Source organism: Thrips palmi, unplaced genomic scaffold (genome assembly GCF_012932325.1).
Source record: "Thrips palmi isolate BJ-2018 unplaced genomic scaffold, TpBJ-2018v1 HiC_scaffold_12, whole genome shotgun sequence".
Taxonomy (NCBI): Eukaryota; Metazoa; Arthropoda; class Insecta; order Thysanoptera; family Thripidae; genus Thrips; species Thrips palmi.
In genome coordinates, this window is record NW_023144623.1 from 12,794,139 (window position 1) to 12,806,758 (window position 12,620).

Here is a 12,620-nt window from a genome sequence, read left to right on the forward strand (position 1 = left end):
ACCTTTCACGCGTGCCTCTGCTCGCTCGTGCCGCGCCCTGGCGGTGCCTGACGGTGCCTGGCGGTCCGAACGCGCGCCGGAGACCTTTTCAAAATGCGCCGAATTAGCAGTGGGGTGACCCTGGGCGCCCGATCGCCGATTGCGGCTCACACACGCAATCTAGGATCGGTGGCGGCGCGGCGGCGCACGGCGCATCCTTGGCAGATCCGTACAGATTGTTTGTACACAGTAAAAAAAACAAAAGTCACGAGACGGAATAAAACTTGAGCAAGTGACTTTGTCAGTGGAGTGTGCTGAATAAACTGCCACGTGTTCTCGACGAGGACTCTGCGGACGGCCCTTTGGTTCATCGTGCTTAATTGCGCACTGGGTCATTAAGCATTATTTTAATTCGTCGCCCGTGTCGATCTCGTTTGGTGGCAGCTACCCGTCCACTTTTGGTCAGCTCGCGGTCAGCTCGCGGTCAGCTCCGCGGTCCGTTCTCGGTCCGCAGCTGCTGCGGGCAGCGCGGCTCTGGCTTGCGGTACCGTACCCCGCGCTTTGCCGCTCCGTCCCTCTCGCGCCCCTCCGGCGCGCCCCGCGAGTGCGAGGTAGACGGAGCGTCGCTTGCAGTAGCCGGCCGGCGCACAGTGGGCCAGAAGACTGGTAGAGGCGGCCAAAACTCTCGACGCGTTTTGAGCTCCAGAGTCGCTAAACAAGCCTCGAACCGAGCGTGTGGACCCCACCAATGGATTCCTCGTTCGGAGAGCAATCCATTGGTGGGGTCACACCAAGGGGGTAACGACTGGTAAATTTCGTGTCAGCCGGATTACGGATTACCCCGGATTACCCCGGATTATCCCCAAATTACCTCCGGATTACAACCAAAATATTCCCGGATTACCCCGGATTACCCCGGATTACCTCCCAATTGGCTGTCAGCCGGATTCCCGAAGTCGTTACCCCCTCGGGTCACACGTTCGATTCGAGGCCTGTTTAGCGACTCTGGAGCTCAAAACGCGTCTAGAGTTAGGCCGCCTCCACCGGTCTTCTGGTCCACTGTGCGGCGCGAGCGTCTAGCGGCGGGCTCGCGGCTCGCGGTTGGCGTGGCTCGGCGGGTAGTGGTGGTGGTACCGGCGGCTGCCTCTCGGCTACCTCTCCCGGCCGCTGGCCGCCTGGTCGGCCTCCGCCTACTTACGCCCCCTCCTCCACTGAGCCTCCACCGGCCGGCCGCGGCGCCACTGATAAAAACAATAACGCGAATAAGAGCGGCCGGCAAAAAATGAAACGGCGGCGGCGGCGTTACAGAAATAGTAAATTGGTTATCGGCGGCCCCGCTGCGCCAGGCAGCCAGGCAGCGCTGCGGTCGCCTCGCCGGGCGGCGGGCCGTGACGGACCGACTGAAGGGCCGAAGGGCCCGGCCCGGCGGTTTGCCTTTCTTGATACAACTTATTTTATTTCCGCGATGGCCCGCCCCGCCCTACCCCGCCCCGCCCTGCCCCGCCGGACTCTCTGTTGTGGTCAACGGCCGCCCGGAGAAAGCCAACAAACCGGACCAAAATTTTTCTTTTTTGGTGTAGTCATTTTTCTTGTTGTATGTGTATTTTTTGTAAGTTTTGTGACGGTGTGTGTCTGCATTTTCGGCCGCGCCGAGGTTGTGACTCCCCGGTCAAAGTGATCGCTTTGGCTATGCAGTGTAGCGCCGCCCCCGGCTTGCCCCCGGCTGGTGTATCGCGACACGTCCAGCGTTGTTCGGGCCGCTATCTCCATCGGGGTGATATCGGGCCGACGACATGGAGAGCACGATCTCCGGCATTGTGTCGCGCGCAGCTGTGGACTCGCTCCGAAATTCGTCGCTATCTCTCTCGCACTCGCGTGGCGCCCCGTCAGCGTGCGAGAGAGACGGTTCGGAATCAATGCACTGGTCAGCGCTATCGAGTGAGCCGGCGCCGCGAGCAGAGCAGAGCGATCCCGAAGATCGCAGTCGTCGCTCGGTCTCTCTCGCACTCGTGGGGCGCACAGTGGGCCAGAAGACCGGTGGAGGCGGCCAAAACTCTAGACGCGTTTTGAGCTCCAGAGTCGCTAAACAGGACTCGGACCGAACGTGTGACCCCACCAATGGAATCCTCGTTCGGAGAGCAATCCATTGGTGGGGTCACACGTTCGATTCGAGTCCCATTTAGCGACTCTGGAGCTCGAAACGCGTCGAGAGTTTTGGCCACCTCCACCGGTCTTCTGGCCCACTGTGGGGCGCCCCGTCGCCCCGTAGGGGTGCGAGGGGGACGGAGCGACGAAGCGGCGCAAGGCTGGCGCACTGGCGCCGCCTTTCGAGTTATTGTTCTTGGTACCGCAATGCAGGCGTTACAGCGGCCAAGGCGCGGCGCCGGGAGACATTGCGAGACACGGCCAAATTACCAACGGGACCGTAGGGACCGGCGTGGCCGCGGCGACGCGGCGTGGCGAGGCAGGGACCATGGACGCTGGAGTCCGGGGTCTGGACAGCGACGGGCCGGCGGCCAGCGACGGCGACACCTCTGGTCCTCTCCACCGAACAGTTTTGTCGCTCTGTCTCTCTCGCACCCCTACGGAACGCCGCACGAACTGAGCAGTGGGAGAGAGGAAGAGGGACGCAAGAACTGCCACCGTTCTCGATTTTCAACTGTATTTCTTTACAGGCACTGAGATGAGCTTTCAGGCACTCCATGTGCTCCAAGATCGATTGACGATCACTAATCGAAATCTGTCTCCCTCTCTCCAGTGGCAGGGTCGGGCAACGCCTGCCGCTTCCCCGGCGCCCCCGCGCACTGCACGGTGCGCTTCTCCAACGAGAGCCTCGCCGACGGCGCCGTGGCCACCTACTCCTGCGAGAGGGGCTTCGAGCTGCTGGGGCCCTCCAGGAGGGTCTGCCACAACGGGGCCTGGACGCCGGAGGGGGTGCCCTTCTGTGGTGAGTAGCGACGACAACGTTTTTCTCGGGCTGTTTTTGGATCGACCTGCCTCTGTGTCGCGCGCGTCTTTACAGAAGAGGAACACACAGACTCACGCACACACTCGCACGCGCGCGCGCGCACACACACACACACACATACACACACACACACACACACACACACACACACACTAGGTTCGCGGAACGACTCGCGGATGCATTTTTTTTCGCGGTACCCTAATTAGCTGCTGCCCATCACCTGGACGCACGCCGCGCGCCTCCTCACGACGCGTGCCCCCCCTTCCCCCTCTCCCCTCCTCCTCCTCCTCCTCCTTCTTGTTCCTCACTAGTCACAGACGAGCGCTCGAAGCGAGTAGTCGGTCAGTAAATGCAGGTCCCGTTGCACAACCTGCTGCGACCACTGAGTGTGGGGCGTGGCGGGGCGTGGCGGGGCGGGGCGGGGCGGGGCGAGGTGGGGCGGGCCGTATGGAACGTGAAGACATAGGATATCCAGGGCTCCGTATGTAGTGCACGGCCTGGGCCGCGGCCGAGGGCCAAGGCTAGGGCCTGGCCGGCTTGTGTCTCTCTCTCTCTTTCTCTGTCTTGCCTCGCTGTCTTGCTCTCCGTCTTACTCCCGGGCTTCGTCTCCGGAAACGCTCCAGTGCCGTTACCCGCGGGAAATGGAGGAAAACGACCGTTTTTGGCATTTTTGGCACCTTTGGCGGAGATGAAGCGTGAGCAGTGCAGCATGGAGCCTAGCACAGCCCGGTGGCTGTGCGGGTGTGAGAGAGACGGAGAGAGGCAGACTCTTCCCCTCTCCGTCGCACTCAAGGGGACGACGGGCCCCAAAGTGGGCTGCATCGCTGCTTGCCTGCTGGAGTCGTTGGCGCGCCGAGGGATCATGATGACGGGAGCGACGTGTCGCCACACTGTGGGCCCATTCCGAACAGCGCTCCCTCTCTCTCGCACCCTTGCGGTTCGCCCACGAGAGAGAGAGAGAGAGAGAGAGAGAGAGAGAGAGAGAGAGAGAGAGAGAGAGAGAGAGAGAGAGAGAGAGAGAGAGAGAGAGAGAGAGAGAGAGAGAGAGAAGGCCTGCCGTGCCAAGGCGGGGGCGGCGGGTAGCAAACGCACTGCAGCGCCATCGACTTGTGCTAAGTGCAGTCTGGGTTTAGACACCACCGCCGCGCTGCATCGTACTGCATCGTACTGCATCGCGCTGCTGCTGGGGGCTCATTTTCACATTAGTGTGTCGGTGGTGAAAGGCCGGAGGGCGGTTCATTCGACAAGTCGCACTCAGCTCCCGAAAATTAGCACGATGTTCATGAGAATTAAAAAAAGACTGTTCATCACTGGTAAATCAAAGGCATAAAAATTACGCCCTTTAGGGCACAAACTCTTTTACGCCCTTCCCAAGGGCACAAACTCTTTTACGCCCTTCCCAAGGGCATAAATCGTTTTATGCCCTTGGGAAGGGCGTAAATGCTATAGAAATTTCAAGCAAAATTTTAATGCCCTTCCCAAAGGCATTAACGATTTATGCCCTTAAAGGGCATAATTTTAATGCCATTGTTTCACCAGTGGCACCTTAAAATCAAAACAGTTTTTTTTTAAATGCTAAGGTTTTTTTCTTTCAAATAAATTACATAAGAAACGAATGATGGACAGGTGCAGGCGGCCAGGTGCGCGTTGGGATATTGAAGAGAGGATCACTTTCTAAAGGCCGGCCTGTGACACGGCGTCGTCGCGCCGGGCCAACTTCGGCGTGGACCAGTGCGGGCCGAAGGCGGACCCGAAGGCGGACCCGAAGGCGGACCCGAAGGCGGACCCGAAGGCGGACCCGAAGGCGACCCGAAGGCGGACCCGAAGCGCGGCCAGTGCCCCGCGAGGTGAAAGGATAATCCGGCCGATTGGCGACGGATTCCGGTCGACCCGGTCCAGCGAAGTCCTTCAACCTGCCCGGGCCGCCGAGCCGAGCCTGCCGGCGACGCCGCGCGGCACGCGCGCCGGGGAGCCCAAGCCATGGAAAACTGTTTTTAGTTATGTTTTCCTGTTCTGAAAAAAAAACAACTTTTTTTTACAACACTTTGACCAACTTTTGAACAGGACTGCTCCTAAACCAAGGCGGGAAATCGCACTCCGTAGAAAAGGCATGCTCTAAAGCATCATAGAAGACGGTCACTGACTGGACACCGGGTGTCAGTCTTTTGGTAATCCGTGCACATCGGGCGACATTGGGTTCATAGCAGTGGCGTGGCAGTTTTGGCCGACCGTTTTGGCGGGTTGCTTTCCTTTCCTTTCTTTCCCTTCCCGCATTCCTCCGTTCCCACGCGTCGCTTTTGGCCGTGCATGCGCTTTTAAGCCGCAATGTGTCCCAACAGGTTGGGCAAGGCTCTCGTCGATGCTCTTCGCGCCCCGCCCCGCCCCGCCCCGCCCCGCCCCGCCCCGCCCCGCCCCGCCCCGCCCCGCCCCGTCCCACCCCTCCCCGCCCCGCCCCTCCAAATTGCAGTGTTTCTGTGCGATTCGCCGCCACGTCTCCGCGGCTCGCCGTCACGGAGTGTCAGTCGCAATATCAATTTGACTGTCGTCTTCCTGGCCGCCCGTTCGTCGTGCTGCCTTCTTTTTTTCCACCGCGCCTCCCGTTTCGGCGGTCTCTGCCCTCCCTGCGCGCGTTGCTGTTTTGTTCGGAAATCGAAAATATGAGGCGAAGCCGCAGCTTTTTTGCGCGTGTTTCGTTCATTCATTCCTGGGGAAATAATAACTCGTTTCCTCATTTTTCAAAACAAAAAAAAATCTACCTTTCAGCGTTTTCTTGGTTTTCACCCCGCTACGTTGCATCATTGCTGCGCCGTCTCTATCTAGTCACATTTCTCGAAGACTCCCGCGCCGGCGGTGCAACAACAACAACCAACACCGCGTCGATATCCGTACTGTGAATAGTGACCCGGTATTGGCGCCACTTTCCGCCACACAAAGCGACACTGCCAATAACGGGCCGCCTTATGCAAGTCCATTACCACCCCACTGCAGTCGTCGTGAGAATAACGAATAAATGAATATCGGCGAGTGGCGCCTCGCTTCGCCTTGCGTCATGCGCGCCGCCCGGTTGTTCTGTTCGCCGACGGCCGCTGGTGGTATGAGTTCCGAAGCTCCTCGTGAGAAAAAAAAGACATTACCTCGTGCGGTCAACCGAGCAGTGGCACGGCGGGGCAGGGCAGGGCACGGCAGGGCACGGCAGGGCAGGGCCTGCAGTGAAAGTACTGTCGAGATGCACGACCGGCTGCACATGGAAATGGGATGCTGTCACACGCCGCACTTCGGGTCGCCTGCACTCATTGAATCGGAGTTCGCGCCAAAAAGACAACGTCCACATTCGGCGCTTGCGCCTCGCATCACGGTAAAAACGTTACCTGGTTTTCGCAGGAAGCCTATGGGAGGGGCATAGGCGCTTTCCAGGGAGTTCCTGGGAAAACCAGGAACCGTTTTCACCGTGATAGCAAACCGAACCTACACAGTAAAAAAGGTACCTGGCTTTCCCAGGAAGCCTATGGTAGAGACATAGGCGATTTCCAGGGAGTTCCAGGGAAAACCAGGTTCTGTTTTACCGTGTACTGGTCAAAAATCGGCTTGACAGTGTAACCACTCTCCTTGCGCAATGTGGAGCCGTCATCGCCGCTTCCTTTTGAATACTCCCGCCACTCTCCCGAGCGGTCACATGCGGTCATACCGATACGGCATCTCGCCGTCTCTCTCGCACTCGTGGGGCGCCGCGTTGCCGCGTGGGGGTGCGAGAGAGACGGAGATAATCGCCCTGCTTCTTCCGGGCCGGGGATGCTGGCAAAGATTCCATCTCTCAATTTCCATCGCCCTGGCGGGGCTGGCGGGGCTGGCGGGGCTGGCGGGGCCGGCGGGGCTGGCGGGGCTGGCGGGGCTGGCGGGGCTGGCGGGCGCTCCCACGACCAGTGTGGACGTCCCGAGTCGTACCCTACTGGCCCAGCTGGGCCCAGCCCGCCACTCCGCCAGGGGGCGCGCGGCGGCGGCGCTACAGTGGCGTTGCGTGGGAGGGGAAGCGGCAGCATTGTCTGTGTCGCGCCACTAACGAACTGTTTAGTTTGGCCCAACGCGTCGTCAGGTTGGCAGTGCCGAAACAAAAGGTACCAACATGACAACCGGCGCGCTTGCCGCCCGCGGCGCCGCCCCCGCGAGTCCTTTCCCCGGCCGGCCCACTCCTTTTCGATTCTGGACCGCGATAAACAAAGAGGAGGCGAAGAAGAAGAAGGAGGAGGAGCGCGCCAACGGCTATGATTGCGCCGGCCGACGACGAACAAAAGCCAAAAAGTAAAAGGAAGCGCAAACAAAAGTGGCATGGCCGGCTGGATAATTAATTCATCGTTCAGCAGGGTGGCCACAGTGCCGGCAGCGGCAGTGCCGCCGACGAAATAATGACAACAACGGCCTCGGCATCTCTTCCTTCCGATCGGCCGGCCAACCTCTCGCCGCTAAAACGTTGTCACCGCCTTGCGACTCGCCAACGTAGATGAGGCAAAACGTTTCCCACGTTGCGTTTGCCGGCGAAGCCCAACGGGCAAATTTTTTTGCTGGAGACTTTTTTCTGTTGGCGACGCCCGGTGTTGCGTTTTGAAGTGAGGGAAATTTTGGGTGTGCTGGGCGGCGACGAAGCAGGCGGGCACCGGACCCGGTAGTACTCCAAAGGCTGTTCTGGGGCGGAGGCCTGCAATCCCTGCCGGGGGATGTATACCACCTCCTCCCTGACTGGTCATACTGCGGAGTGGGAGCTTCGAGCCGCTTGAGGTTCGTCTCCGCCGGTATAACGTATCACCCTAGTGAGGACAGCCACGTCTCGTTTTGCAGTGCAGGCGAGCTTGTGTCGGGCCCGAAACGGCACACGATCATGTGTGGTCTAGCCCGCAATGATAATGGTAATGAGCGCCTGCAGCGTAGGCCGCGCCGCCGCACGCGTGTGTGGAGCGGGCCGGCCTACCCTGAGGTTCGCAGGCGCTTCGCTCGGCTCCGCGCGGCGGCTGGCCACACCGCATGGCGAATCGAAGCAAACTTCCAAGACGAAAGTCATTTTATTTCCTTCGACCGACGTCGCCAACGAAACTGCATCCGCGTGCGCGGCATGGTGTGCGTGTATCCAAAGCGTGCTCACCGTTTTCCCTTCCACATGACACTCGCGTCGCATTTTGATGACGCCGTCTTCGTCGGATCTGGTGGCTCCGCGTCTGTCTCTCTCTCACCCGAGCGTCCCACAGGGGCGCGAGAGAGACAGCGAAAATGCAGCCGACGACGACGAGCCGTCTGGCTGACGAGGACGTCGACGACGGATGGATTTAGGCGGCTATCGTGTGGCATCATCGCGTGTGCCCGTGCAGGCAGTGCCAGGCACGCCGCCGCCGGGGAGAGAAATTTTTTTTTGAAAGTCCCGCGCCGTGCATCCTCTCGCGAGGCTAGCGCGCTAGCGCCGTCTCTCTCGCTCTCGTGTGTGCCGCGGGAAGAAAACAAAGGAAAAACAGGAAAAACAACAGAATTGTCCTAATAACAGGAACGGGGATCGATGAGCCGGAAGCGGAAGGCTCATTCTGTCTCTCTCGCACTCACGGTGCGTACCCGGGGCGCGAGTGAGAGAGAGAGAGAGAGAGAGAGAGAGAGAGAGAGAGAGAGAGAGAGAGAGAGAGAGAGAGAGAGAGAGAGAGAGAGGGCACAGTGAGCTTGTCTTCCGGCGTCGTACCTCGGTTGAGCGCGGCGCGCTAACCTAGTTATGAGCACCGCGTTGACGGCGTCGACGGCGCCCCGCGGCCACCTGTGCGCCGCCTGACCCGCCGCACCTGGCGTCGCGCTGTCTCTGTCTCTCTCGCACCCTCACGAACCCCGCCGCGAGTGCGACGGAGACAGAACGAATTTTGTCCTGAAAACGCTAACCTTTTCTTTTAAAAGCGCGTGCCCTCGGCGTGCCCACCTTATCCTTATTGTGCTTTCCGGGGGCCGTAAAACGCCGTGAAAATAAAAATTAGCGTTAAGTAATGGCGAGCCGTTTAGCAAGCAGTCGTGTAAACGCTTTGCCCTCCGAGAGGGGAGTGGGAGGGGCAGAGACAGTGCAGCAGTCCGCTCGGAGCACTGCACTTGGCTCCGTTCGCTATTTACATACGACCACCACGCATAGTCCGGGAGGCTGTGTGCGGATTACAAATTGTCGTCGCGCGGCATTCTCAGCGTCCTGCGTCTGTGTGTGTCTGTGTGCGTCTGTGTGCGTCTGTGTGCGTCTGTGTTTGTGCGGGCGTCGTGCCGCGTGAGTGCGGGTGGTGGCGGTGTACCGCAAACACGATGGCTTGATCCTCGGGTACTTGCACTGTGTGTTTGTGTGTGAGCGCGCGCGCGTGTGTGTGTGTGTGTGTGTGTGTGTTCGTGTGTGTGTGTGCGCGCGTGTGTGTGTTCGTGTGTGTGTGTCGCGTGCCGAACGTCGCGGTTTGTTGTCGTTGTGGTGTCTGTGGCCGTTGAGGCGTGACGCTCTGAGGTGCCGTGCGCGTCGCGGTGTCTGTGTGTGAGTGTCCAGGCGGTGTCCAGGCGGCACGTCGCGGGATCCAAACGCTTTGCACGACATGCGGCGGCTGCGGCGGCTGCGGCGGCTGGCCGGCTGGTGCCCCAGCGCGGGGCCCGGGAGACTCCGGGGGCAGGCCGCCCAGTGGCTCTGTGTAGACCATCCCATTGTACTCAATTGCCCCCACTTTCTCTGTTGGCCGGCGGCTCGGTCGGGGCGGCCCGAGCTCGGCGTGGGTGCCCACAATGGACATTGTTGTGGCCTTCTTGTTGCCCTAGGGTGCCAAGGTCCAGAAGCCGGCAATTGGCAAAATTTAAGCCGCGCGCGCCGCCGGGATTCGAACCCACAACTATAGAGCACGCAAATCCACCGGAAACAATGGCATGTCCTGAGTTTTAAGCCGCGGCTCGCGCTTTAGTAAGCTAATCTCACAGTCGTCGCTATGCATCCGTCCTCTCTCTCCTCCTCTTCCCCCCTCTCTCTCTGAAGACCGCCCCATGTCTGGGCACCGCCCCCACGAGACGCGAGACGCGGTTGCTTTTGTTGTTGTTGACAGGGGAGATAAATTTTTGCTTTCTCCATCGATGCGATGGGTCGTGTGCGGTCAGGATGACTGGGTCACGGCGGCGATGGTGTGCGTGAGTGTGCGTGTGTGAGTGTGCGTGTGCGAGTGTGCGTGTGTGCGTGTGTGAGTGTGCGTGTGTGAGTGAGCGTCGCTTATTGCCTTTGGCAGGCCGCCGATCAAACCTCTCTAGAACAGAGCCAATCCTAACGCGGCTGTAACGAGGTGTTCCTACTACTCGTGTGTATGTGTTTTACTGCGGGTGTGCCTGTGCGTGGAGGAGTCCTCACACAGGGAGAGAGGAGAGGGAGAGGCAGGGGGAGGTGTGAGAAAATGTGTGCCTTATTATTTGCGGCTTTCGCCGTGTACCGCCGAGTACCGCCGAGTAGGTGAGGCAGCCTGGGCCGCTGTTTGCGATAGGGACCAAAACAAGCGGCCAGAAAAAAACATCCTCTCTGTGCGTGAAAGATTTCTCATTTTCCGCCACATCGCGCCAGCCAGCCGGTGGCGGTGCATGCGAGTGGTGTCATTACTTCAGATTACTTCCATTCTGCTTTTCTTCTCCATCTTTTTTTTCGCTGTCTCTTTCTTTTCAACACTACTGCTTCGGGACGTGGCCGCGGACGGCGTCGCGGACAAGAGGACGGTGTGTTCCGCTTGGTCAAGCGCACCGCGGCGAAGGCGGCACAGCCGAGCACAGCGAGACGTCTCCTCTCATTTGCATGGAAGCGACGCGACAAAAAGGGAAAAGATTATGCAAAAAAGTGGGTCAGCGACTTTGCCCGCCGCGTCAAAGAAAACGCGTCTTGCCTGCCGAGCGCGCACGCCGCTCCGGGCGGTGGCCGGCCTGCCCGTCGGCCGACCGATGCCCGGGAAGCTTCGTCGCGCTGTCTCTCTCGCACCCAAGGCACTACGACAACGATGATGATCCTTCCGAATCGGTCACCATCAACTGAAAGGACAATCTAATTTCTGAGTCTGGGGCCAGCAAACGGACTCACACCCCAAAAAGAATGACTTCTTGGATCAAGAAAAATTTAACTTTTCTTGGTTTTTGCAAGAAAATTTTTCTTCATCCAATTTTTTTTTTGAAAGAAGAAAATTTTTCTTGTGTCGAGATTATTTTTCTTACAGAAACCAAGAAAATCAAAAATCAAGAAACCATTTTCCTGGGTGCATACCAAGTCGATTTTGCTCTGTACTTTTCCCCCGAGTAAATAGGACCACATAGTTCTCGTTGGGTCTCTTTAATTTAGACTCGCGGCTTGGATCCTCGGAGAAAAAGAAGGCGGAGTTTTTTTCTGCGCAGGGAGAGATAACCGCGAGAGCTGGGCTAAGCGCTTTGCCGGCTTTGCCCCCGCGCTGCTGCGTTGCTGACCCGCGGCGGGTGGCGCGCGCCGCGGACGCCGGATCGCAGGGCACTGCCCCCGCCTGCTCTCACTATGTGACCGTCGACGCGGACGCTCCCATGGCCAGGCCGGCCAGGCCGACCGTCCTCCGCTTTATTTTCTACTTTTGCCGGCCGCTTGCAGCCCGGCGGCGAATTTCACTGCCAGGCTGCCTCCGAAACGACGCCTCTCTCTCTCTACCCTCCGCGACGTCCCACGAGTGCGGGAGGGACAGAGCGACGTCGCAGGGCGCACGCGACAGACGAACGAAAACGGCGAGCCGTGCGCGGGCCGCGGATTTCCGTTTCCCGGTCGCTCTGTCTCTCTCGCACTCGCGGGACGTCGCGTGGGGGTGTGAGTGAGACGGAGCGAAGAAGCACTCTTCGGAACGAGCCTGCTGCTCTCGGTCGAAAAGCCGATTGGGATTCTCGGCCGCACTTAACTCGTCGCTACTTTGTCGTTTGTTTTACGGCGCCGCTGTGCCGCTGTGCTGCTGCTTGCACTGCGCGTGGGGCGCCACCTTCACTTTCTAACGACGCCCCGCCGACAACAAGTTCCGCGAGTGCCTCTTTGACCTTAACACTGGCTTGCCGCGTCGCATTCCGAGGAGCCGTGCCGTCGCTCCGTCTCTCTCGAACCCGAATGGAGGGCCCCTTGAGTGCGAGAGTGATGGGTGGAGCGCCTGCGGATTGCAGGGTAGGCCGTCCCGCACGACAGAGGAGCGTCGCGGCGCGGCCTACCTCGCCGGCGGCACGCCACCGGCACGCCGCGCCAAGTTCAGGTTCGCGCCGGAGGTCGGCGCGGAGTCAGATTCCAGACGGGCGTTCGACGAGTGACCGGACGAGCCGGTGGGATTCGTATAAGGCGCTACTGCGTGGCCCGCACCCCCCACCCCGCCCCACCCCGCCCCACCCCGCCCCACCCCGCCCCACCCCGCCTCGCCGGGCAGCCTTGACCTAGACGGCAACAACAGGTCCCCGGGAATGCGAACACGGTGGCGGTGGCGGGGTGCGGCGGCGGCGGCGGTGTCCCCTCTTTCTCCGCGAGGCCCCACCGCGCCCCTCCCCACCGCGCGGTCGGTGACCAGCCCGGCAGGGTGCAGAGAAAGGCATGCAAGGGGAGAGGGGCTCCGGGCGCATATTAGGCCAGCGCTTCTCAAGCAAGGCGCGCTGCATCACTCTGTACGACGCTGATTCTGGCACTCTA

General features: G+C 60.0%; 1 protein-coding gene across 1 annotated transcript in view; it reads left to right on the plus strand.

Annotated features, from left to right (window-relative positions):
* The window catches only part of LOC117639872, a 58,631-nt gene that overhangs the window by 22,000 nt on the left and 24,011 nt on the right, over positions 1 to 12,620 (plus strand). The window contains exon 2 of the mRNA XM_034375819.1: positions 2,738 to 2,926. Coding sequence (XP_034231710.1) covers positions 2,738 to 2,926 — 189 coding nt within the window. The remainder of the gene's footprint in view (positions 1 to 2,737; positions 2,927 to 12,620) is intronic.